The sequence below is a fragment of the Myxine glutinosa genome, chromosome 7, assembly GCF_964187855.1.
Source record: "Myxine glutinosa chromosome 7, kmMyxGlut1.1, whole genome shotgun sequence".
NCBI classification, from domain to species: domain Eukaryota; kingdom Metazoa; phylum Chordata; class Myxini; order Myxiniformes; family Myxinidae; genus Myxine; species Myxine glutinosa.
The window spans coordinates 96,217,174-96,243,843 of NC_136267.1; the positions used below are offsets into that span (position 1 = coordinate 96,217,174).

The 26,670-nt window shown below is 43.4% G+C and overlaps 1 protein-coding gene across 1 annotated transcript in view; it reads left to right on the forward strand.

Moving 5' to 3' along the window:
• SNAP47 (synaptosome associated protein 47) overlaps positions 1–22,784 on the forward strand; it is a 28,481-nt gene extending 5,697 nt beyond the window's left edge. Inside the window, exons 3-6 of the mRNA XM_078782026.1 lie at positions 5,822–5,946; positions 7,175–7,350; positions 19,514–19,709; positions 20,389–22,784. Of these exons, the coding sequence (XP_078638152.1) occupies positions 5,822–5,946; positions 7,175–7,350; positions 19,514–19,709; positions 20,389–21,183 (1,292 nt within the window). The 3' untranslated portion in view covers positions 21,184–22,784. The remainder of the gene's footprint in view (positions 1–5,821; positions 5,947–7,174; positions 7,351–19,513; positions 19,710–20,388) is intronic.
• Positions 22,785–26,670: the final 3,886 nt, after the last annotated feature.

Below are 26,670 nucleotides of genomic sequence, written 5' to 3' on the forward strand. Positions count from 1 at the left end.
TCCAGAGGCGGGAGAAAAGAGGAATGAAAGAGTGAAGGTGAGCAGAGAGCCGAGATTTCGGCAGTTTAACCATCAGAGGGTTGCTGGCAGATCTTGTGCGACCTGTAGGAATATTTGGGGGACAGAGCACAGAGAGAGCTGGGGGTGCAAGGCCGGAGAGGAGTCGGTAGAAGACAGAAAGACCACCTACCTGCCTGCGGTGAGTGAGTGAAAGGCCCTCAGAGATAGCTTCATCGCGGGAGATTCCAATAATTCTGAAAGCTTTGGTTTCAACAGCGTGAAGCCGAGCTAGGTGTGAGGCAGGAGCACCGGCCCATAGGGGAGAACAGTATTCCATTGAGCTGCGGATGAAAGCCTTGTATGTGGTGAGGAGCTCAGGTGTGCCGAGGAAGGACTTCGCACGACGGAGGATGCCCAGTCGGCGACTGGCTTTGGAGGCCAGCTTGGAAATGTGGTTTTCCCAAGAAAGATCATGGCAGATAGTGAGACCCAAAATCTTGAGCGACAGAACTTCTTGGAGAGGATTGTTGAGAAAGTAGATGGGAGGGTTGTCCAGTCGATCTTTTTGGAGAGACATAGTAAGAGTGTGAGATTTGTCAGGATTGAAAGACATGTTCCACTTGTTTGACCAGTCTGTGATTTTGTCCAGGTCTTCAGAGAGTGAGGAGGCAGCAGACTGCCGATCTGAGGGAAGAGGAATGGAGCGGCAGAGAGTGGAGTCATCAGCAAAGAGATAGAGAGGATTTTCGAGAGAGTCAGAGAGATCATTGATGAAGACCAGAAAAAGCACGGGGCCCAGAACACTGCCTTGGGGAACTCCAGCCTGAACAGGAAGAGGAGATGAGAGAAACCCATTCAGGGCCACACGTTGACGACGACTAGAGAGGAAGTCCGCCAGCCATGCGTGGAGATTTCCATGGATACCAAAGGAGGAGAGTTTGGTGAGCAGAGCGGGGTGCCAGACCGTGTCGAAGGCACGTGATATGTCGAGGGAGACAGCTCTAATTTCCTGTTTGGCATTGAGGACCTCCATCCATTGTTGAGACAGCAGAAGCAGCATGTCCAGAGTAGAGTGACCTGGTCTGAAACCAAATTGATGATCAGAGATCAAGCCATTGGAGAAGAGGAAAGATTTCATATCCGAAGCAATGATGGATTCCATGACTTTGCTGATAATTGGGAGAAGGCTGATTGGTCTGTAGTTGCTAGGATCTGTTTTTGCACCTTTTTTGTGCAAAGCGGTGATGTTGGCTGATTTCCAAGCAGATGGCAGTTGACCTTGAGCAAAAGAGAGGGTGAAGAGAACAGAGAGAGGGTGAGATAGAGCAGCAGAGCAGGATTTTAGGACCCGTGGGCTGATGCCGTCGGGTCCAGTTGCAGAATCAGAGTCGAGGGTTGACAGAAACTTTTCCACCTTGTCAGGAGGAAAGGACACGGAGTCCAGGAGCAGCAGGGTACGACTGGGTATGGTGGGTACAGAGAGGGATGGGTTTGGGACACAAGATTTAGAGGCAAACACAGAGTTGAGGCATTCAGCTTTTTCACGTGCGGAGTCAGCTGTGTAGCCGTTTGAGGTAAGGGAGGGGATGGAGGGGGAACAAACACCAGAAACGGATTTGACCAGACGCCACCAGGATTTGGAAGAGGGAGACAGATAAGAGAGTTCGGTCTTGAGAACGGAGAGATATTGTTTCCTGGCTCTCCTGAGGGTGGACACACACTTGTTTCGGGCTTTGTGAAAGGAAATGAGATTTCCTTCCGTTGGATTTGCTTTCCAGGAGACGAAGGCAAGTTGTTTCTGGGCAACAGCCTCACCACAAGATTCCGTGTACCATGGACGGGAGGAAGGGTATGACAACTGAAGACGAGATGGGATAAATCTGTGCATGAGAGAGAGCAATTTACTTTGGAAGAATTCCCAGGATGAGTTGATGTCAGAGGTGGTAGAGATGGGAGACCAGTCCAGATGATTGATGGCTGCTTGAAGACCGTGCCAGTTGGCCTGAGTGAAATGCCAGACTCGTCGACGCTGAGCAGGCTCCCTGAGGATGGTCAGAGAGATGTCCACTTTAACAAGGACATGATCAGATGATCCGATCGGAGCAGAAGAAGAGCAGCAGACATTTTCAGGGAAGTTAGTCATAACCAAGTCCAGAAGAGAAGATGTTCCGTTGACTGAGATCCGGGTCGGGAAATTGACAGATTGTGTCAGTCCCAGTGAGTCGCAGAAGTCCTTTGCTGAGGAGCCATGGCTGGTGAGAGAGGTACCCACACCCAGCCAACTGGCATGATGACAGTTGAAATCACCACATATGAGGAAGAGAGAGTTGGGATGAGTAGATAGAAGTTGGTCCATATCATCAGACAGCGAGATGTAGATGGAGTCATCACTGTTTGGTGGACGGTACAACACACATATGAACAAGAGGTGGGAGCGAAGGGGAAGCCGTAGCCAGAGGTATTCCTGGGGGTGAGGTGGAGAGAGTGCAGTGCAGGGCGAGTGAGGAAGAGAGTTTTTGATAAAGATAGCAACCCCGCCTCCAGGACGAGGCTCAGGTCTATCATACCGGAGGAGGGAGTAGCCCGGGAGAGATACTATGGAATCAGAGACATCATAAAGGAGGAAAGTTTCTGTTAAGCAGATCACGTCTGGTTTGACAGTCTTCACGTCTTCTTTTTCTTTTTTCACGTCTTCTTTTTTCACGTCTTCTTTTTTTGTATGCAGCACAAAGCTGGAAGTTATCATCATTGGCTGAGGGGAGGGTATGGCTGTCCCGCTAATGCAATGCCCTCTAGGTTGGGGAAGGAATTTGGAATTTGTTCAGGGTGCCGGCAATAGCTCCCGTACTCTTCGCGAAGGATACCATGGGATCTTTAACGTCCACCAAATAATTCTGGCAGATGGGATGCCCAGTTTATCCGAGGGATGGCAAACACATTGATGAATAGCCCAACATGTGAAACACCGGGATGAGATGCCCTCCTGATTAGGTCACAATGCCCATTGTGGATTCTGTCTGCATTTAGGTTGTAGATGTGAAGGATCCCACAAGCACAGTATCACTCAAAATGAGTAGGCGATTGTATGCTTGTAACTCGACATACTTCCCTGCCTATAGATCATGTGGGATACAATTAATCCTGTCTTGAGAGTAGTTTTTCTGGAGACTTGTGGTCGTGAAATTTACCAAATTGTGTAGTCGCTGGTCATAACATTGAGAACATTTGATGACACTGGTGACATTTAATGGGTGGTTGCTTTGTTCACGTGGTTATCAAAGAACATTGCATTTGTGCATATCAAGTCAGTGGTCAGAAATTGTAGATAGTCGCTCGTTCTGATTGTCTTTCAAGACCTTAACAGTTTAAGTTGGTTTGTTTCACTCTTTGGGGCACTGGTTCTGAAATAGCTGGCCGGTGCTGGTTGTTACACCGCATACGCGAAGTGAAAAGGAAGCGGCGTTAAGGAATTGGTTCACTTCTGTCTACAAACGTCAGTTTACGATCGAGGAACAACTTGATTTCAATCGAATGTTGTATTTTGAACACAAATCGGAACATGAATCAGAAAACAAACCTGTAGTTTCTGCAGAACTTTGGCTCTGAATTCGTCCCAATCGTACATGCATAGAGAGCAGTGACATTATTTTTTTTACTCTTTCTGCCTGTTTGGAAATCAAACAAAATTGAAAATCATTCCAAACAGGAAACTTACTATTTTAAGGACATCATAAAGGACACAAACAACAGGCACGAATAAATAATGTAGTGCGTTAAATAAGGAGGTGTATAAGATGCTGCATCAACGGCGGGAAAACTTTCGGAATTGTTTTTTATCTACAACCTTTACAATCTTTATTTTATTTCAATTCAATTGTGTACCGTACTTGAACACTAGAACACAAATCACCTTTTTAACACTTTCAAAACCCTTCCATTTAGCAATAATTGGACAAAATATTACGGCATTTTACGTCGTCACGACCAATAAAATTTGCCGCTCGTAGACCATGCCCATGACCTTGTTTCTCAAGACAGCACCGGGTAATGTAGAACTGTGATTGAGGTCTATAGTTTCCAACAGATTTTCTAACACCTCGTGATGATCACACTGGTCTGTAAAGAGTCTTCTTGTGCGGCTAAGTTTCCGGCTCTGTAACTAACTTGTTTCGTTACCGTTAACATCTTGCAGAGCCATTGTTGACTTTTTCACATTTCCAAAAACGTGTTTCTGATAAATATCGGATTTTGATATTATCTGTTGGTTCCACATTGAAAGCATTCCTTTAAAAGTACAGCGTTTAAGCGGTTGCTTGGATTACGTTGGCAAAGGCAATGGGAAATAAGTGAAATAAGTGATTTTAATAATAACGGTTTATATTTATTATCATTATTTATTTAACCTTTTGATGTAAAAGTTGCATGAAACTAAATTACAAGATCTGATTATTGTTGTTTTGTATTTTCTTTTAACTAATGTTAAAAATAAATGTTGATGCAGAAGAGGTCATTTGGCCCATCCTGTCTGCCCAATTTACAAACAAAGTATAATTTGAGAGAATTTTTCAGATCATTATTTATTTTGTGGGTGCTGCCATCTCTGCCCACTCTTAGCTGCGTGATATTTCCAATGTGTCCTCTGTACAAGCAGATGTTTACCATAAACCGTGAATCCTAGAGAATAAAACAAAAGCCCAGCATTTTCCATAAATGTTTAAAGAATTCTTGTTTTCTTTGAAGAGCTCTCTCTGCTCCACAAACGTCCGTGTCAAGTAGGTATCGAACATCCTGCGCTCGGTCTGTGAACATCCACCAACATTACTATCTGAATGTAAGCAATTTTTAATATATGAATAAGGAAAAGGTGCATCACAAACAAATGTAAAATGTGATGAATGAATGAATTGGAATGCCTAACCACAAGCATCCACTCGTATTGTACAGAGTGCCCACAAAGTCCCTATGCATGCAGTTAGAATTTAGTTCGAATTTATCTGTATGCTCCCCTCCATTCTCTGCACAAATTAGAATTTTTCTCCATGTTCTTCTGGACATCTTCCATGTTGAGGGTTGGAGGTCATAAAAGCAGCCCCTGACTTCATGGCTTCAATCCCAGATCCTTTTTCATTTTTTTTTGTACTGTCGAGCATGGAATGCCTAACTCAGAAGATCTTTTTCGAGATGATTTCAGTGGTGATCTCGAGCAGGACGCTTCAATAATGTCCACATGGCATTAACGTGATGCTGTACGACCAGAACGCTTCAAATCAAGGACACTCCCTGTTGAAAAAGCCTTCTTCTCCCATGCCCGCATCGTGTCGCTCGTAGGAGCTGGCTTATTGAACCTCTGCAAAAATCATGGCCTTGTGTCTTCAAAACTTGCTCCTTCTCACGCTCAGTCGTGAACCCAAACACAAGTAATCAGTCTCTCTTCTATCGTGTACTCACTGGTGTCCGTCATGCTGAGCCGTACCTGGAAAACAAATAAAACAAATAAGTAACAGAAGACACACTTATGCATAGGGACTTTGTGGCCACTCTGTAGACCATACAATCTGCTGACATAGTGGCACGCCAAATGTCACAGGCAATTGTGTAACAGAGACGGGACCACCTGTGAAAGCAATGAAACCAGCGAAATCAAACTTGCACTGTTGACACGCTTTCACCATTGCATTGTAATTTGCCTTCCATGATAACAAAGTTCTCAATGATGATGTTGCAAAGGTACCTGATCTTGTGTTTAGAGGCTTGTAATTCGTATACACACGTCATAATTCCATAAGTGCATTTGTTTTAACAATAACACCATTTGCTGCAGCGCTTCAGCACATGAAGAGTTTGACATCACTGAAGCCTTTGGATGCAGGTGCTGGGGGTGATTCATTGCAGCAGGTGCAGGCACAGCATGCTGTTTTAGAAGACGATGTCGCTGCAATCGGCCAGGTAAGCGTCGAACATCACGTGGGCTAACATTACCCCTGTGATTGATCCACCTGCCCCTCAGAATGAAGTATTTTTCCTTTAATGTGCAGTTGCTCACCGGTAGTACTTCCTCGAATTGAGGATGGCCAATTTTTTATTCAGCATATATGAGGGGCGTACTGGAAGTCATGAGCACAATTATTGTACAGTAAAGCAAAGGTACATGTAAGAAAACTGATATCGTCATCAGTAACTGGATATACCACATTAGTTTTCTACAAATATTCTAGAATGATCCATGCATTTCTGCCGAGCTTAAAAATCCCGCTGCTGTAGAAGTTCCGTTCCAACACTTTGCAACCAGCTACGCATGGCTATATGGACTGCCTCATCGTTATCATAATGTTGGCCTCTCATGTGATCTTTCATGGGCCTGAACAGATGGTAGTCCAAGGGTACCAAGTCCGCACTGTATAGAGGGGTGGGAGAGCACTTCCCAGCCATTATTTCAGATTTCCTCCAATGTCAGACGTGCAGTGTGAGGTCTAGCACTATCATGTTAGAAGAAGCTCTTTTTTCGTCAGGCGCTTTTCCTGAAGTGCATGTTTCAGTTCCTCAAGTGTCTGAACATAGCGAGCCTCGTTGGTTGGTTCCCCTTTGAGCAGGAATTCAACTAGTATGCATCCCTGAGCACCAGCCCAGAGGGGAGAGCAGTATTCCATTGAGCTGCGGATGAAAGCCTTGTATGTGATGAGGAGCTCAGGTGTGCCAAGGAAGGACTTCGCACTTCGCAAGAGATGGTGGTGAACAGCTGTTTTAAAGAGCTGGAGGGAGGAGTGGGATTGAAGGGAGTGGGGGAGTTTGTTCCAGAGGCGGGAGAAAAGAGGAATGAAAGAGTGAAGGTGAGCAGAGAGTCTTGATTTTGGTAGTTTCACCATAAGAGGGTTGCTGGCAGATCTTGTGCGTCCTGTAGAAATATTTGGACTTCGCACGACGGGGCATACCCAGTCAGCGACTGCCTGCAGGCTGACTGACACTGGAGTGTTAACAACTAGCACTGTGTTTAGCGGAAGGATGTTATGTGTTTTCTATCACAGACTGCTACGGAGCCGAGAGTTTTATTTTAATTATAATTATATGCCATTTAACAACTGTAACCCCCTCACTCATACCTCCCTTCCCTCCCTTCCCTCCCCTCTCACATCCTTTTTCACCAACAGCACTGCATTATCTCATCCCTGTGTTTCAGGTGCTTAGCCAACAAAAGGCCCTGGCATTAGATGTGCAAACCGAGGTTGACCGACAGAATGAATCTCTTGGCCACCTTTGCGACAAGACCGTCCTGACAACGGCGAGGATAGATGAAGCGAGCCGGCGGGCAACACACCTTATTGAGGGTGGCAGTAACCGACGTTGGCGCTTTTGGTGATTGGCTTGTTATTCGTCATATCCACCGGGTTGTCCCTTGTGCAAGTGACCCTGATTTACTTACAACATCCATGATTTGCCAACCTGCTGATATCACATGCATTGTAAATGTGGATTCTCGTTTTGTACTTCACTAAGCTTCCTGTGACCAATTGGAGTCGAGTGAATGAATATGCTGAGAAAGGTTATAGGCCGTGACCCATGCGATTGCACCTGCACGGATCTCCTGAAAGTATGAGACAGAGGTACTTCCTCTTCTCCTATAGGTACTTTATTTATGGCAAAAATTGTTCCCCCAGAGTTGGTGTGTGAACTATGAATTACACTTTGTGGTCTTAACCACGTGACCGGGATCATGCATCCCAGCAAGCTGGTACTCAATTCAGCCTGTTATCCTTCCGAGGTCGGCAAATTGAGTACCAGCTTGCTGGGATGAATGATCCCGGTGTTCGATTTAGAATAGGTACACCGTATCCCTGCGCATCGTAAGAGGCGACTAAGGGTTGGCGTCAGGAAGGGCATCCGGCCATAAAAACATTGCCTCAAACAGGGAACCATGATTGTCATGGGGCCCGCAAGCGCAAGGCTAACTCCTGCTCTAACGGGGAAAAATGGCCTTAAAACGATCATTCATTCATTCATTCATTTCTTTACCACGTGGTTGACCTTCCAAATGACGTGCTTGTGGAGAGAAGATTCATTTGCTTGTTTGTTGTTTTTGTTTTTGTGATATATTTTGCCACTGTTTGCACTTTTATTGAATGTCACTGTTTTACTTGGTTTATTGATCTTAGTCGATCAAGTCCAGCATCGTGTTCCAGGAGTTGTGAAATCAAAAGTTTTCTTTTGTGAGGCCAGGCAGATTTACCGTAGTATTATCGATCTATTTCTCGTGTTGTGATCGTATTATTGTTTTCATTGTTCGGGGTGTAATTATTATCATTGTCGGGTGGGGGGGGGGGGGGGGGGGGTTGGGGGGATGGGAGGGATAGGATGGGGAGCAAGTATCACTTTGCTTTATTTGTTTTTCATCCTTTGTTGAGTTGATAGATAAACTTTTTTTTCTTCCTAAAAATGCATCTATGAACACCAATTGGGGTTTTATGTTTACGTGGAATGCAACAGTGCTTGGCGGAGGTCCGGTCTTATAAACAAGGAAATAACTGTGGGATTTTTTTCACGTCCCAAGTTGTACAAATCAACGTGGAAATGGCAAGTATCAAGAGGTTGTATAAAAGGAGACCGAGGATAGAAAACCGCGCAAGCTGTGGGTTGATCAAATGCGACATGGCGATCAGTGGAGACTGGGAAGCTGCAATAGAGTTTGCTCTGACCGTTTTGACAAAAATCATGCGTGTCTATACTCTGAATTGCCTATCGTTTGTCACCTTCGCCGAGATGAAAAAAAAAGAAGAGTATATTACTTCATTAACCTTTCAAACAAGCATTCTGAGTATTGCGCTGCAATACATGTCCCCTACCGGCAGTCTGTCGTCCGGAAAACTGTTGGGGAAATTACCAAGGGTTATTTACCCACAGGTTCTGAATCGTTCCCAATCGCTAATTACCTCAGGATGGGCTCACCTGTGATTCGCACTCGGGACTTCGATTTATACACCTTGCAGACAGGTCAGCAGAAGCACGAGAAAATAAGTTGTTGATAAAGAACCTTTCGAGTCGCTAAATATCAGTAATTTATTATATTTTCAGGTTCACGATCAATGATCGATGTGTATATATATATGTTGCTCGGCTTGGCTCCGCCCCTCCCTAAAGCGCACGCTGTCACGCTGTTGACGTTCGCGAGACGAGGCTGAGGGCACGCGGTGTGGCTTGAGGAGAACTCTAGAATAAACAAAGTGCCATAACTTTGTCAAAAATGATAGAAACGTCGTGAAGTTCGAACTTGATCTGTAACTTATCATGAGGAAACCATGTACCAAGTTTGAAATCATTAGCATTAAGAGTTTAGAAAAAAAAGTCCGGAAAACTGTTCTTTGCGTGACGGATTGACGGACTGAGGGATTGACGGGACTGATGGACTGACAGACGGAGGGACGGCGTGCAAACCTATAGTCCCCTCCGGGGTACACCGGTAGGGACTAATACGTTATTTATGATAGCTCGACAGCGATTAAAATATATGTAGGGAATAGGACATGCAATATGCTTTGACCAAGGAAAGTATTTCACTTCTCGGGTAGAGGGTTGTGCAGGACAGTATGGTGTGTATATATATATATATATATATATATATATATATATATATATATATATATATATATTATATATATATATATAATGGTATCTGTAATCTGGTTCTCCAACCTAATGAGCGGACAAACATGACGTCATCGCCATGCACGTCCGCCTTGCCTGCAAAGTTCCAGAGGAACCATCTAGCAGTGCGTCATTACGGATTATAAATACAGATACTGTCACAAGTGCATGCAAACTCACAGTTACCGACCTGGTTTCGCCCTTGTTGGGGCTTCATCAGGGCAACGCAGTGAGGCTTTGCATACACTTGTAACTCTGTGACCCTTTCGGTTTTTATATCAGTCACTATGCGACCTTCATATCATCAGTGGAGAACTGCCAGCAAGGTGTCCCTTACAGGTATCGCTCCCAGCAAGGTGCAGCAGCAGCTGTATGGGACACCTTGCTGGCGGTTCTCCACTGATGATATGAAGGTCACATAGTGACTGATATATATATATATACATATACATATATATACAGTCACGTGAAAAAGTAAGTACACCGCATGTAAAGTTTTGACTTTTCAACATATTTCAACATACAGCTACTTGATTTTCATTTGAACAATATTGATAGATAAAGGTGATATAATATAACAAATATCATGAAACATTTACATTTTGTAGTCCATTGTATCTATCTATAATTCCAGCAATCTCTGTGTGTCTGTGTGTCTGTGTGTCTGTGTGTCTGTGTGCTGTGACCGCTGTTTTCTCGACAACCACGGGTCCGATATACTTGAAACTTGCCAGGTATATTGCTGGGGACCCGAGGATGTGCCTTTTCAAGGTTTGAAATTAATCGGACAAGTACTTTACCGAGCTATGGCGATTTAGCCGTTCGCCGTTCGCTTTGGCGTTGCGAATGGACCAAACCATTCATGTAAATAGAGGGGGGGGGGGGGGGGGGGTTCTGTGGTCGTTCGCTTTGGCTTTGCGAATGGACCAAACCATTCATGTAAATAGAGGGGGGGGGGGGGGTTCTGTGGTCCGTTCGCTTTGGCTTTGCGAATGGACCAAACCATTCATGTAAATAGAGGGGGGGGGGGGGGGGGGTTCTGTGGTCGTTGCGAATGGACCAAACCATTCACATCGAATCATCGAATCACATCGAATGGACCAAACCGTTCGCTTTGGACCAAACCATTGCATGTAAATAGAGGGGGGGGGGTCTGTGGTCGTTGCGAATGGACCAAACCATTCATGTAAATAGAGGGGGGGGGGGGGGGTTCTGTGGTCGTTACTGCCACGTGGTTTCAAAGTTTTTTTTTGTTGTTGTTGTTTGCACGCATGTTTTTTTGCACCCACGTACGGGCACGCCCTAGGATGTTTACACACACACACCCCTACACAAATTTTTTTTTTTTTTTTTTTTTGGCAAGGAACGGGCACCCACGTACGGGCACGTCCTAGCTTATATATAGTACGGGCATGCCCTAGTAATTTAAATAAACATAAATGCAAATTTCGCATGTGGAAAAAGTAAGTACACCCTTGGCTCTAATAGGTGGTATTGCCCCTTTGGCAGAAACAACCTCAAGTAGGCGTTTCTTATAACTGTCCACCAGTCTCTGACATCGACTGGGAGAAATTTTTGCCCACTCCTCCATGCAGAATTATTTTGGCTGTGCGATGCTTGAGGGGTTTTTTGCATGCACCGCTCGTTTCAAATCCCCCCACAACATCTCGATGGGATTTAGATCCGGGCTTTGACTTGGCCATTCCAGAACCCTCCATTTCTTTCTTTTCAGCCATTCCTTGGTGGATTTACTACCAGTATGTTTAGGGTCATTGTTATGTTGCAAGGTCAACCTTCGGTTGAGCTTCAACTTTCCGACATATGGCCTCACATTATCCTCAAGCACCCTCTGGTACAATGAAGAATTCATAGTGGATTCTATGATGGTGAGCTGCCCAGGCCCTGATGCAGCAAAGCTGCCCCAAACCATAATATTTCCACCACTATGCTTTGCAGTTTGTATCAGGTTCTTGTGGTAAAATGCTGTCTTTGGTTTTCGCCAAAGATGTCTTCTGGTACTGTGGCCAAATAGCTCTACCTTTGACTTATCTGTCCAGAGCACATTGTTCCAGAAGTGCTGGTCTTTGCCTCGGTGTTCATTGGCAAACTTTAGTCTTGCCCTGATGTTCTTTCTGGACAGCAAAGGTTTCCTCCTGGCACACCTCCCATGTAGATCAAATTTGTGCAGCCTCTTTCTAATGGTAGACTCGTGCACTTTGACATCGACAGTGGCAATAGCTACCTGTAGGTCCCGTGATGACATTCTGGGCTTCTTAGAGACTTCTTTCAGCATATTGCGGTCTTCTGTCGGGCTGAACTTGCTGGGGAGGCCTGGCCTGAACAAGTTGGCAGTTGTTTGGAATCTTCTCCACTTGTAGATGATCTTCCGGACAGTCGAATGATTGATTTCAAATTGTTTGGAGATCTTTTAAAATCCCTTCCCAGACTCGTAGGCATCTATAACCTTCTTTCTGAAGGCCTCAGAGCACTATTTTGATCTCGGCATGGTGACGCCGCACACTTCAATAACAAAGAGCAAACCAAACGAAATGTCTGAGGTTTAAATAAGACAGGTTCCTCCAAGATCCTCTCTGACGATGTTCTAATCATTTGCACCTGAGCTGGTGCACCTGATTCTAATTTTAGGTATTTGAAGTAGTGATAAATTTAGGGGTGTACTTACTTTTTCCACATGCAAAATTTGCATTGATGTTTATTTAAATTATACAATGGACTACAAAATGTAAATGTTTCATGATATTTGTTATATTATATCACCTTTATCTATCAATATTGTTGAAATGAAGATCAAATAGCTCTATGTTGAAATATGTTGAAAAAGTCAAAACTTTACATGGGGCGTACTTACTTTTTCACATGACTGTATATATATATATATATACACACACTACATGGCCAAAAGTATGTGGACACCCAAACATCTCATTCCAAAATCATGGCCATTAATATGGAGTTGGTCCCCCCCCACCCCCCCAACCGCCCCTGCCCCCCTTTGCTGCTATACCAGCCTCCACTCTTCTGGGAAGGCTTTCCACTAGATGTTGGAACATTGCTGCGGGGAATTGCTTCCATTCAGCCACAAGAACATTGGTAAGGTCGAGCACTGATGTTGGGTGATTAGGCCTGGCTCGCAATCGGCGTTCCAACTCATCTCAAAGGTGTTTGATGGGGTTGAGGTCAGGGCTCTGTGCAGGCCAGTCAAGTTCTTCCACACCAATCTCGACAAACCATTTCTGTATGGACTTCACTTTGTGCACGGGGGCGTTGTCATGCTGAAACAGGAAAGGGCCATCCCCAAACTGTTGCCACAAAGTTGGAAGCACACAATCATCTAGAATGTCATTGTATGTTGTAGCATTAAGATTTCCCTTCACTGGAACTAAGTGGCCGAGTTCAGACCATGAAAAACAGCCCCAGACCATTATTCCTCCTCCACCAAACTTCACAGTTGTCACTATGCATTCGGGCAGGTAGCGTTCCCCTGGTATCCACCAAACCCAGATCCATCCATCGGACTTCCAGATGGTGAAGCGTGATTCATCACTCCAGAGAACGCATTTCCACGGCTCCAGAGTCCAATGGTGGTGAGCTTTACACCACTCCAGCCGATGCTTGGCGTTGCGCATGGTGATCTTCCGCTTGTGTACGGCTGCTCGGCCATGGAAGCCCATTTTATGAAGCTCCCGATGAACAGTTGTGCCGACGCTGCTTCCAGAGGTAGTTTGGAACTCGGTAGTGAGTGTTGCAACCGAGAACAGGCGTTTTTTTTTATTTTTAATTTTTACGCGCTACGTGCTTCAGTACTTGGCGGTCCCGTTCTGTAAGCCTGTGTGGCCTACCTCTTCACGGCTCAGCTGTTGTTGCTCCTCGACATTTCCACTTCACAATAGCAGCACATACAGTTGACCAGTGCAGCTCTAGCAGGGTAGAAATTTGACTAACTGACTTGTTTGAAAGGTGGCATCCGATGACGGTGCCACGTTTAAAGTCACTGAGCTCTTCAGTACGGGCCATTCTATTGCCAATGTTTGTCTATGGAGATTGCATGGCTGTGTGCTTGATTATATATACCTGTCAGCAATGGGTGTGGCTGAAACAGCCGAATCCACTAATTAGAAGGGATGTCCGCATACTTTTGGCCATGTTGTGTGTGTGTGTGTGTGTGTGTGTGTGTGTGTGTGTGTGTGTGTGTGTGTGTGTGTGTGTGTGTGTGTGTGTGTGTGTGTGTGTGTGTGTGTGTGTGTGTGTGTGTGTGTGTGTGTGTGTGTGTATTGATGCTACAGTTATCTTAACATATATATATATATATATTGTTACGGACACGGTTTTAGATGTTAGTTTACCGAGCGGTTTGGTATTACCGCGTCCGAACAGTTACTCCCCGATTAGAACCCTATCCCGCCCGATTCCACTCGAACGTTGGCCAAATCGCGCTATGCTAAATCAATGAAGGAAAGGACACAACGGCTGGGATAAATGCAACGACACAAGGGGTACAGTTCTCAAGACCTCCGGAGGAGGATATAATTGGTGATGCAGAAAAGGGGTAGATTACACGGTAAGAGGTAAAGCACAGAAAAGATGGGCACTTAAACACAGTCTTATCTATCCCCGACAGACCACAGATAAACGGGACAAGACTGACTTACACGGGGATTGATGGCAAGGAAGGACAGGCAGTCGATAGCACAAGGTGCACCTTGGCTCAGGGGCAGAATCAACACGGTCCGGTCCAGAGATGCGGGGAGGTATTTCCGCGCTCGGAGGTGGCGTCTTCTCTCTCCAAGCTGAGGGCGCATCTGACGTCACCTCCCTCTTCCTGCGCATGCTCAGCGGGGAGTGACACGCCCTCGGCTCGTTGGCTCCGCCCCAGATGGAATCGGTCCGCCGCTTCTATTGGGTGCGGGGGGTTACCGGGCTCCGCCCTTGACGAGGAGCTGACAGCGAGCCCCTGCGTGGTAACCCCGTCGGAGCACATGTTCAATGGCGGCTAACCAAGCCGGAGTGAGGACGCACACTGCCCGCGCCGCCGCCGCTGTTGTTGTTGTTGTTGTTGTACCATGAGGAAGAGCTGCGGGGAGGTATTGGGAGGTCCTAAACTTTCTAACGGTGCCATACAATCACATTCTGGTGCAACGAAGAGTCAGAATTAATGGAAACGAGTCCTTAACTGACATAGACTAAGAATAACTAGCAAGATGTCCTATAGTTGTCTACGTGAGATGCGGTGGACCTGGATGCGACATTTAATGGGGGAAATAGGGGAAGGTCGGGGCTACAGAGTGTTGTTTACAGAAAATGGGACTAGGGAATGGGGGATTGGGGATAGTTGGGAAGTATTGGGGAAATAGGGGAATATTTACAAGCGGATATGGATGGAGGCCAATCTCATATCCGCAACAATATATATATGTATATATATATATATATATATATATCTATATATATATATATATATATATATATATATATATATATACATATATATATATATATATATATATATATATATATATATATGTGTGTTAAGATACCTGTACCATCAATAGCTGGGTTAGTGGTTACATTTTTCTTCCACCAACATAACTTATCCGCTGGTACTCCTTCAACTCTTCTTCATTCAAACAGTCATCTGGAAGCTTGGGTGTCTTTACCTGCCCGTTGTCCTTTCCTACTCTTTCGATGCTGAATGTATTTCATGAAATGACCTTGAATGCCTATTCTTCTGTTTGAACACAGTTGCTTAAATTTTTATGGTCTCGTTAAAAGGTGAATGTGCTGTCAGTGGTCATTCCACATCTTACAACCCTCTTAATCACCCATCCCTTTCCTCCTCCCTCCCCCGCCTCCTCCCTCCCCCGCCTCCCCCCCCCCCCGCCCATTTTTTTTTTAAATGAAAAATCCAATTTAGGATTTATTTTTTTTCATCCAAAATCAAGGATGAAAGCTAGAACACTGAATGGATCAGGAAGCAACATAACAAAAGGAACAGTAGAGAAAGAGGGGAAACACCAACAGTAGTTAAGGGACAAAATAGTGGGAGACAGACATATAATGGCTATGGGCAGGAATGACGGGTAACTCATCTGATTTCACCCCAGTGAAATTGAGTGTATATAAAGCTGTTATTATTTCATGTACAACACAAGCCTGGGTATTTGCAGAAACTATTTTTCTGCGAGTGCAGTTGTCCTGATACAGTGGCCCTTCGAGGTTAGCACAGTAATTACTTCCGCCACTGAAAGTTATGTTTTCACCCCTGTCTGATTGTCTGTCTGTGAGCACGATATTTCAAAAAGTTGTGGACGGATTTGGACGAAACTTGGTGGACAGGTTATGTGTGCAACAAGGAAGAAATAATTTGATTTTGGTGAAGATTTGGATCCGGATACAACAATTTTTTTTTTAATGCCCAGTTTAACATCTTTGTGAGGGACACACACACATCGAGGCCTCACCCTGCCTATGAAACACCAAGGTGACAGTTTGTAGTTGGGTCGAGATTTGATCACAGGCTAGACAGCTTAGAGGCAAATATGAATACCTCTAGGTTACCCTGCCAGCCCAGTCTATAAACGGATAATATTAAGTGAAGGTGGTGTTGATATGGTGCAAGCATGATGGGCCAAATGGCCTCCTGTGTTAGTTCCTTGTATATCCTTGCATAACTCTGATATAACATTTTGACATCTCTCCATGATCGATACTGTGGTGAACGAGTAGACATTTTGAAATGTAACGGAATTCCGCCAAGCCAGTGCATTATGAGAAACTTTCGAGTGAGAATTGTGCAAATTAATTTCTCGTTAACATTGCTGTTTTCACGAGTTTCTCTCCCCTCCCCCTAATTAATTAATTGTTTTTTATATACAGAGTCGAGGCTCATGGAGGACCGAGGGCATAGAATGGTTCAGGATGCAAAATAACAAAATGAATAGCAGAAGGAGTGGGGGAAACGCAGAACAGCAGAGTTGAAAGACAAAATGGAGAGATACTTTGAACAAAAAGAATGAGGACAGGGAGTGGACAAGATGGATACAGAAGCAATCTCTCAGGAAGGAAAACAGAAAAGCTGGAAAGAGGACGGCTTGGGGAGGGTCAACAGTGGTGGAAAAGATCATGATTTTAGATGGGGGATGATCTGAGAGTATGGTGAACAGCTGTCTTGAAAACCTGAAGGGAAGAATGAGATTGCAGAGAATGTGGAAGTTGGTTCCACATGTGGGAGAAAAGAGGAATGAATAGTTGGAGGTAAGCAGTGATCCTGGATTTTTGGAGATTCCCCAGATGGAGGTTATTAGCAAACCTTGTGTTCTGCAAAAACCTTGGGGGAGGGAGAGGGTGGATAATACACTGAAAGAGTAGAGGGTGCAAGACCAGAAAGGTGGCGATAGAAGACAGAGAGACAACCGACATGTCTGTGATGTGAAAGCGATAGACCCATAGACTCGACTTCATCGCGGGAGATTACAATGACCTTGAAGGCCTTGGTTTTCATGGCATTGGGCTAATCAAGGTCTGAGGCAGGGGAGCCAGCCCAGAGGGTAGAGCAGTACTCCATCAAGCTGCGGATGAAGGCCTTGTAGGAGGATAGGTGTTCAGGTGTGCCAAGGAAGGACTTTGCATGATGCCCAGTCGGCGGCTGGCTTGGAGGCCAGCTTTTTTAATGTGGGTTGCCCATGAAAGATCATGGCTGATAGTGAGACCCAAAAGTTTGAATGACTGAACTTCTTGAAGAGGAATGTTAAGTAGGTAGATGGAGGGTTTTCCAGACTTTTCTTTCGGAGAGATAGTGGGAGGATTGAAAAACGTATTCCATGTATTTGGCCAGCTTGTGATTTTTTTTCAAGGTCTTTAGAGAGGAAAGTCTGAAGGATGAGGGATGTCACGGCAGAGAGTGGAGTCATCAGTAATAAAGAGGATTGTCCAGAGTCAGAGAGATTGTTGATGAAGATTATCAATAGGACTGGTCCAGAATACTGCATTGGGACATTCTAGCTTTGCCAGGGAGAGGAGCATAAAGGAAGTACAATTTAACTTGATATCAAGCGCCCTTAGCCCTATGCAGGATACAATAAGTGTATTTACGGAGGAATGTTAATTTCATTATTCTGCCAAGACTGTCCTCTTGGAAGCTGTGAATATGAATGTTATGCTGATCATTGAAGGTTGTGTTGCTGTTTACAAACCCAAAAGGTCTCTTTGTAGTCGTCCATCCTGCTTTAGAATTCCTGTACCATTTAATCTCCATCTCTAATAAATGCTTTCAGAAAATCAAAGCTTTAAAGTTAGAGGCATAATGCATTACCCTGATGTCTGGCCTTTGGTTCTAAAATTGTACAAAATTGACATTGGGAAAATATTGTCATGTGGTTCCCTCAATTAACACTGAGAGAACCACAGAAGGCAAACGAGCGTTAATGGAGGCGTTTTGAATCCAACTATGTGGCGGATTATACGTGATAGTGAGGTTCACTATGTTTTTTCGTTCAAAATCATGGTAGATTAGCAAACCTATACATTTTTGGAAACGTTATTACATGGAAAATCTGAAAATCAATGTTTACATTTGCCAATTCCGACCAATTCGACCAATCGACCAATTCAATTCGACCATTCGACCAATCGCTTCGATCGACCATTCGACCATTCGACCAATTCGATCGATTTGATTCGATTCGATTCATCGAATTCGATTCGATCGACCATTCGACCAATTCGATTTGCCAATCAATTTGACCGACCTTTGCTTGTGTGGAACGGACTGTGAAAACGATGCGGACTATATTGTCGGATACGACACACAGGACAGTGATGACGAACTCTAAATGGCATATTCTGTAATCGTGTATGTTTGATGCCATTGACTGCCTGTGTATATTTTGTCATTGACTGCCCGTGTAGATGTGAAGTTATACTGACTGCATGTGTATATATGATTTTGCTGACTGCCTGTGTATGTTTGGTGATATGAATTATTGTGACACATTTTGATGTTATTAACTGCCTGTACAAAATGATAACATGTATTTGATTATGCAACTTATCGCGAATATAAAGACAGTATTTTGCAATTCAAAACCTTTGATTCGTGTCTTACCATTCCCCATAGCACTAATTTGATACTTTCATTGGATTCCTTGTCCCTGAAAATATAGGTTTAGTATATTTTAAAAAGTTTTTAGGGTAATTAGAGGCAGAAATAGAACAAAATATGTATTTTACAGTGGCCATTTTGAAAATCCAAAATGGCCGCCATACAGGTATCTCTCCAAATGTAAACATTGATTTTTAGTTTCCTTATGCTATAACCTTTCCAAAAATGTATAGGTTTGCTAATCTACCATGATTTTGAACGAAATATAATTTATTGACATAGTGAACCTGACTATGAGGAGGAAGAAGAGTACCGACTTACCTGGACGGGTCTCGCCGACGTCTTCACCCTCACTGAACTATAACACTACGTGGAACGGACAGTCTGCGAACACACACACAAAAGGCCCATAGGCAGTGAGTTTTACATGAAGCCACGGGATCGCAATGCATTATGGGATTTAGTCACGCAAAAAGCGTATTGCTTTTGTATCGCTGTGATTGAACGACGTACACATCTTGCAAGATTTATATAGAGATTTCTTTCATAATTGCACATTTGTTCTTAGTTGTTTCACTTCGGTGACATGATACTAGAGTAAAACAGAATGCCATCCTGTTCTGCAATCAACTGCACGAATCGAGATGTTCGTGAAAATCGCGAGAAAGGGTTGACATTTCACAGGTAAGGAAACGCCAATTTTTTCCATTTTTTTCCCTTGTCACCCTTTTGTCACTTACATGTAATCACTTTTTTTTTCAGGTTTCCACGATGCAACCCAGATCGGTTGAGGCAATGGCTGATAAACATGCGGAGGGACAGATGGATGCCAACAGCCAGGTCTGTGCTATGCTCCAAGCACTTCACAGCACAAAGCTTCCACACGTTTGGACTGCGTGTAAAGCTCCGTGATTCTGCTGTGCCAACAATATTTGACCTCCCTCGTCATCTCCAAAAGGTATGTTGTATTCACATCTGTACATTTAAATCCAAGTTGCTCTGAGTGTACACTGTTCTATTATTAATAATTATATCAAACTTAGACTAAGAAATACAGGTAGAGTACATTGTGACATGTACAGTATATATGTCACATGTGATTCCATCTTTGATATTGTGTGTCTTGATCAGGTTTTGAGGTACTAAGACAATCCTTCACATCAGAAATAATTGATGCAATTGGTGAGGTGTAAAACAAAATTAAATTTCATAATGAATTTTAGTAACACTTTGGAATAAAGCCATTGTTTAAGGGATGACAATTTTCACCAAAAGAGGCACCTGTCATTAGACGGCTGCAATAAAATAGTTTTAAAGAATTTATCTTTATATCTGATGACATTGTCTATTTGATTGTCTTAGTCTCTTAGACAACTAATGTATTGAAAGAGATCACATTTTGGGAACATTTATGTTACCTGCTAATGCACACTGGCAGAAATTCTGATTTTGTTTGTGTGCACACAAATGGGCAACCAATGTAAGACCTTCTGGTACTTTGTGATTAAAATACTAATTTATGAAATTTACTAGTTCCTATAGTGATTACAGCAATTTTAATTATTAGCTTCTGCAATGTACATCACTGTTTGCATGGAATTACCCTTTGAAATTTTGTTTTTTGTTTTTTGTTTCAGAAAGTGAACAACCGGAAATGCCCAGCAGTCCGCATTTCTACACCACCTTTAAGGGAACCAGATCTTCATTCTTGCCCATTGCCACAGCAAAATGCCCCTGTTGACCCGCTGGCTGAGCACAATTATGCTACAATGGACTCTCCGAGGAAATTGAAGCACAAGTTAGATAAGTCCATAGAGAGACTGGAAATATGTCAAAAGAAAATGAAAGTAGTGCATCAACGAACACGCCGTTTTAAGCGGAAGGTAGAGACCCTGAGAGGTGTCATCAATGAGCTACGGAATGAAAACCTGATTTCCACCAATTGCGCGGACTTGCTTGATGGCACCATTGATGGCATACCTAAAGATTTGATGACAAGAATCGTTGAATGCAAAAAGGGAAAGGGATCATCTGCTTATCCTGAGGAGCTGAAGTCCTTTGCACTCACACTACAATTCTACTCGGCAAAGGCTTATGAATATGTCAGAAAAACTTTTGACTTGAGCATACCCCACCCACGCCAACTTCGGAGATGGTACAGTAGGATTGATGGTGATCCAGGTTTCACGAAACAGGCATTCTCCTCACTAGCAGGAAAAGTGACCAGAAACAGAGAAACTGGAAAGGAGACTATCATCGCCTTGATGTTGGACGAGATGTCTATTCACAAGCATGTGGAATTTGCTGAAGGCAAATATCATGGCTATGTAGATGTTGGAAATGGTGCAACAGATGATGCCACCCCATTAGCTAAAGATGCCCTTGTTCTCATGGCAGTCTCAGTGAATGAATCTTGGAAAACTCGACCTTGATAGCCATGTTTTGCCTTGTATTTTGTGCAAGTACAGTGTACATTACAGTATTAGTCATGTGTGTAACATTGATAATCATGGATTCAATATTTTTAGTACGTTCTTGCGATGAAAATAATGGCAAAATTTATCTTGGAAAACTTACACCTACCCACAAAGGCTATGGGGGCATTCATTTTTCTGGGTGCATACGATAGGGGGCGCCATACATGTCGGTGGCTTCAGCGGATCACGGGCACCGTCCGTTCCACGTAGTGTTATAGTTCAGTGTTCACCCTGCATAAATAACTCAAACGGAAACGGATTTACAAATGTACAGAAAATAATGAAAGGATTTATTAAAACGGAATGCCGGGACAAAGAAAACGCGACGCTAACTAAATTCCTAAATGGAGCGCTCCCTCACCAGACTTGGAAACACAGACACAGGGAATATAAACTGGATAAAATAAAATATGTGTGGGTTATCGTGGCACTTAGCTAAACTCGCTGCCTCGTCAGCAATCGTCCAGGCCCCAGTGCGCAGTCAAGATGCGGTTCCAGCGTTGGTGGGAAACCGCTCGTCATTTGGCGCGCGTGCACAAAGTCAGGTCTCCGTTCTCCTCGCACGCCAAAGGATGGTTTTCAGCAAGTGTCGAAGGCCAGGGGTGAGCGAGAGGCAGGAATGTCGAGGGACAAGAGGAAGATGCAAGAGGCGAGGAAAGGCAAAATGAAGGCGTGAAGGGCAAAAAGCAAGAGTCCAGGGTCAGCGAGCAAGAGAGAAAATGTCCGTCCTCGAGTTCTTTTAACGTCGGGTCCTGACGTCATCAGCGCTTCTTCACCAATCAGCGCACTGCTTCTTGCTCGCCTCTGACGTCCTCGGTGGTCCCTGCCAATCGACGCTCGGCTTTCTCCTCGGCCTTCCTTCCACCAATCAGCGAGTAGCTTCTTGCTCCGCCCTGGCAAATCACGAGTCCCCTCCGACCCTGGCCTTCCCGTTGGTCGACTCCCGCCCAATGGCGAGTCGCTTCTTGCTCCACCCCGGCCAATCACAAGTCTCCGGGGCGTGTTTTCGGCCTGCCTGTCTTTGGTGGCGATGTATCTGGGGCGTCCCAAATGGCTGTGCTCAGAACTGGCTTCCGGTTGGTTTTATGGTTATTATTTAGTGCAATTAATGGCATTTCTCACTAGTGTCTACGGTGCAGTGCCAAAAGAGCCAAAGCATAAATCACATAGGGTAAGACATACAAGGGATAATTTATCCTTATCCCCTAAGCTAGTTAACATGCCCCGCCCCTCGTGACGGGGACGAAGATACACCTTACTCCGACATTCGGCGAAACAGAACTTATTACAGGTGATGGTTCTTACCCGACATCCGGAGCACCTACCTATACGAATCTACCTGACTCTACATATCACTACTCCCACAAACATAACAATATATTATTCCCTGAAACGCACAGTGCATCATTCTTTCATTATGCTATCAAAAAAAATCAAGACATGAGGTGCAAAGGTAGATAATTGGGAAGGACTGGACATGCTGCCCAGTTAAAATGTGGGTACCTATCTGGCAGTTAGTGAAGCAACTGTGGGATTCATTAAACTTCCACATTGGTCACCTGATTTTTTTTATTGCCCATGATAAATTGACACCCACTGAGGTCCGCCGCCTCTCTCAATTTCCAGCTTGTGTACCCAACAGTGTCAGGGACCTAAAACGCAGCACCGGGTAGCCACTTGAAGGACCAGCCACAATGGTCTAGTCAGTTATGCACTGAGAAGGACGAGTGTGCAAATGTTTATCTTTTCCTTTCCCTTTGGCTCTATCATCACTATGACTAGACCTTTGTGGCCCATCTTGTTGTTATCACGATTGCATTTGATGAACCATCAAAATTTAAAAGGGCCGGGGATTAGATTCCAGCTGGTGTGAAAAACCCATCATTGATTGATTTGTCTAGGTTCTTCATCTAGAGAGGGATGCTCCTCATGAGGGACACATGGACACTGCAAGGACTTCCAGGAAAGAAGTTGGTATTTCAAAAAAGTGGATCTGGGGTGAATTAACGGGGGTAGAAAAGATCAAGGTTTTGGATGGGGAAAGATAAGAGATGATGGAGAACAGCTGTTTTAAAGACCTGGAGGGAGGAGTGGGATTGAAGAGAGTGAGGGAGTTTGTTCCAGAGGCGGGAGAAAAGGGGAATGAAAGGATGAAGGTGAGTAGAGAGTCTTGATTTTGGCAGTTTAACCAGAAGAGGGTTGCAGGCAGATCTTGTGCGACCTGTAGGAATATTTGGGGGACAGAGCACAGACAGGGCTGGGGGGGGGGGGGCAGGCCGGAAAGGAGTCGGTAGAAGACAGAAAGACCACCAACCTGCCTGCGTTAACTGTTTAAAATGGACCACATTTGTAGTGGAAGTCGCTGGACCCACGGATCTTTGGAGTATACTGTGCTTCTGCTCTTCCATTCCTGTGAGTCCTCCTCGTGTAGCCCTTGGTTCATGCCAGCCATGCTCGGAGGGGTTAATTGAAGGGTGTTTTGGTGATGACTCATGTACTGGTGGAACCTTTGTGAGGATCTGCTCAAAAGGCTTGCGGTGAATGGTCTTGTGCAGTGTTGAAACGCCTCCTTGCGACTCACGACTGATGTTGCAGGTGAGCTGTGCGGGTGCGTGCCATTTGATCGATAGACCACCTATTCACGTTGACCTCCACCTCACCTGCGTCGTCTCCTCCATTTCAACCCCCTGCTGGCCGACGTGCACCATGCACGTTGCAACATGTCACAAGCGCCAGCACAGCAAATGACGTCTATCTGTAGGTATGTGCTGCCATTGCTGCCAATGGGAGGGGTGAATTGATATCGATCATCGTACATGTACAGTATTCTGTACCATCCAAGTTGTACTCCTTGTTTATAGTGTAAATGAAAATGATCTCACCAAGTCGACCCCTAACGCCCACACCCTGCATCCATGCACACCAGATTTTATAAAAACAAGTCTGGGCTGAACATTTGATGCTAATCAATTGTGAGCCTTCCACAGAACCACCACAGAGGTTATTGACCAAGAATGCCAATTTCAACAAAGTAGTTAATGGTAAGTCTCTTTGGTGGAACCTTCGATCAATTCATGGAATCCTATCAATTCATGGAATCCTTCTATCAATTCATGGAATCCTTCTATCAATTCATGGAATCCTATCAATTCATGGAATCCTTCTATCAATTCATGGAATCCTATCAATTCATGGAATCCTTCTATCAATTCATGGAATCCTATCAATTCATGGAATCCTTTTATCAATTCATGGAATCCTTCTATCAATTCATGGAATCCTATCAATATATGGAATCCTATCAATTCATGGAATCCTATCAATTCATGGAATCCTATCAATTCATGGAATCCTTGTATCAATTCATGGAATTCTTCTATCAATTCATGGAATTCTTCTATCAATTCATGTAATCTTCTATAAATTCATGGAATCCTATCAATTCATGGAATCCTATCAATTCATGGAATCCTATAAATTCATGGAATCCTTCTATCAATTCATAGAATCCTATCAATTCATGGAATCCTTCTATCAATTCATGGAATCCTTTTATCAATTCATGGAATACTATCAATTCATGGAATCCTATCAATTCATGGGATCCTTCTATCAATTCATGGAATCCTTGTATCAATTCATGGAATGCTTCTATCAATTCATGGAATCTTCTCTCAATTCATGGAATCTTCTATCAATTCATGGAATCCTATCAATTCATGGAATCTTCTATCAATTCATGGGATCTTCTATCAATTCATGGAATCCTATCACTTCATGGAATCCTTCTATCAATTCATGGAATCCTTCTATCAATTCATGGAATCCTTCAATCAATTCATGGAATCCTTCAATCAATTCATGGAATCCTATCAATTCATGGAATCTTCTATCAATTCATGGAATCTTCTATCAATTCATGGAATCCTTCTATCACTTCATGGAATCCTTCTATCAATTCATGGAATCCTTCTATCAATTCATGGAATCCTTCAATCAATTCATGGAATCCTTCAATCAATTCATGGTTTCCTTCAATCAATTCATGGAATCATTCTATCAATTCATGGAATCCTTCAATCAATTCATGGAATCATTCTATCAATTCATGGAATCCTTCCATCAATTCATGGAATGCTTCCATCAATTCATGGAATCATTCTATCAATTAATGGAATCCTTCTATCAATTCATGGAATCCTTCTCTCAATTCATGGAATCCTTCTATCAATTCATGGAATCATTCTATCAATTCATGGAATCCTTCTATCAATTCATGGAATCCTTCTATCAATTCAGGGAATCCTTCTATCAATTCATGGAATCCTTATATCAATTCATGGAATCCTTCTATCAATTCATGGAATCCTTCTATCAATTCATGGAATCTTCTCCCAATTCATGGAATCCTTCTATCAATTCAAGGAATCTTCTATCAATTCATGGAATCTTCTATCAATTCATGGAATCCTTCTATCAATTCATGGAATCCTATCAATTCATGGAATCCTTCTATCCAATCATGGAATCTTCTACCAATTCATGGAATCTTCGATCAATTCATGGAATCCTATCAATTCATGGAATATTCTATCAAATCATGGAATCCTTCTATCAATTCATGGAATCATTCTATCAATTCATGGAATCCTATCAATTCATGGAATCCTTCTATCAATTCATGGAATCCTTCTATCAATTCATGGAATCCTTCTATCAATTCATGGAATCCTTTTATCAATTCATGGAATCCTATCAATTCATGGAATCCTATCAATTCATGGAATCCTTCTATCAATTCATGGAATCCTTGTATCAATTCATGGAATGCTTCTATCAATTCATGGAATCTTCTCTCAATTCATGGAATCTTCTATCAATTCATGGAATCTTCTATCAATTCATGGAATCCTATCAATTCATGGAATCTTCTATCAATTCATGGAATCTTCTATCAATTCATGGAATCCTTCTATCACTTCATGGAATCCTTCTATCACTTCATGGAATCCTTCTATCAATTCATGGAATCCTTCTATCAATTCATGGAATCCTTCAATCAATTCATGGAATCCTTCAATCAATTCATGGAATCCTTCAATCAATTCATGGAATCATTCTATCAATTCATGGAATCCTTCAATCAATTCATGGAATCATTCTATCAATTCATGGAATCCTTCCATCAATTCATGGAATCCTTCCATCAATTCATGGAATCATTCTATCAATTAATGGAATCCTTCTATCAATTCATGGAATCCTTCTCTCAATTCATGGAATCCTTCTATCAATTCCTGGAATCATTCTATCAATTCATGGAATCCTTCTATCAATTCATGGAATCCTTCTATCAATTCATGGAATCCTTCTATCAATTCATGGAATCCTTCTATCAATTCATGGAATCCTTATATCAATTCATGGAATCCTTATATCAAT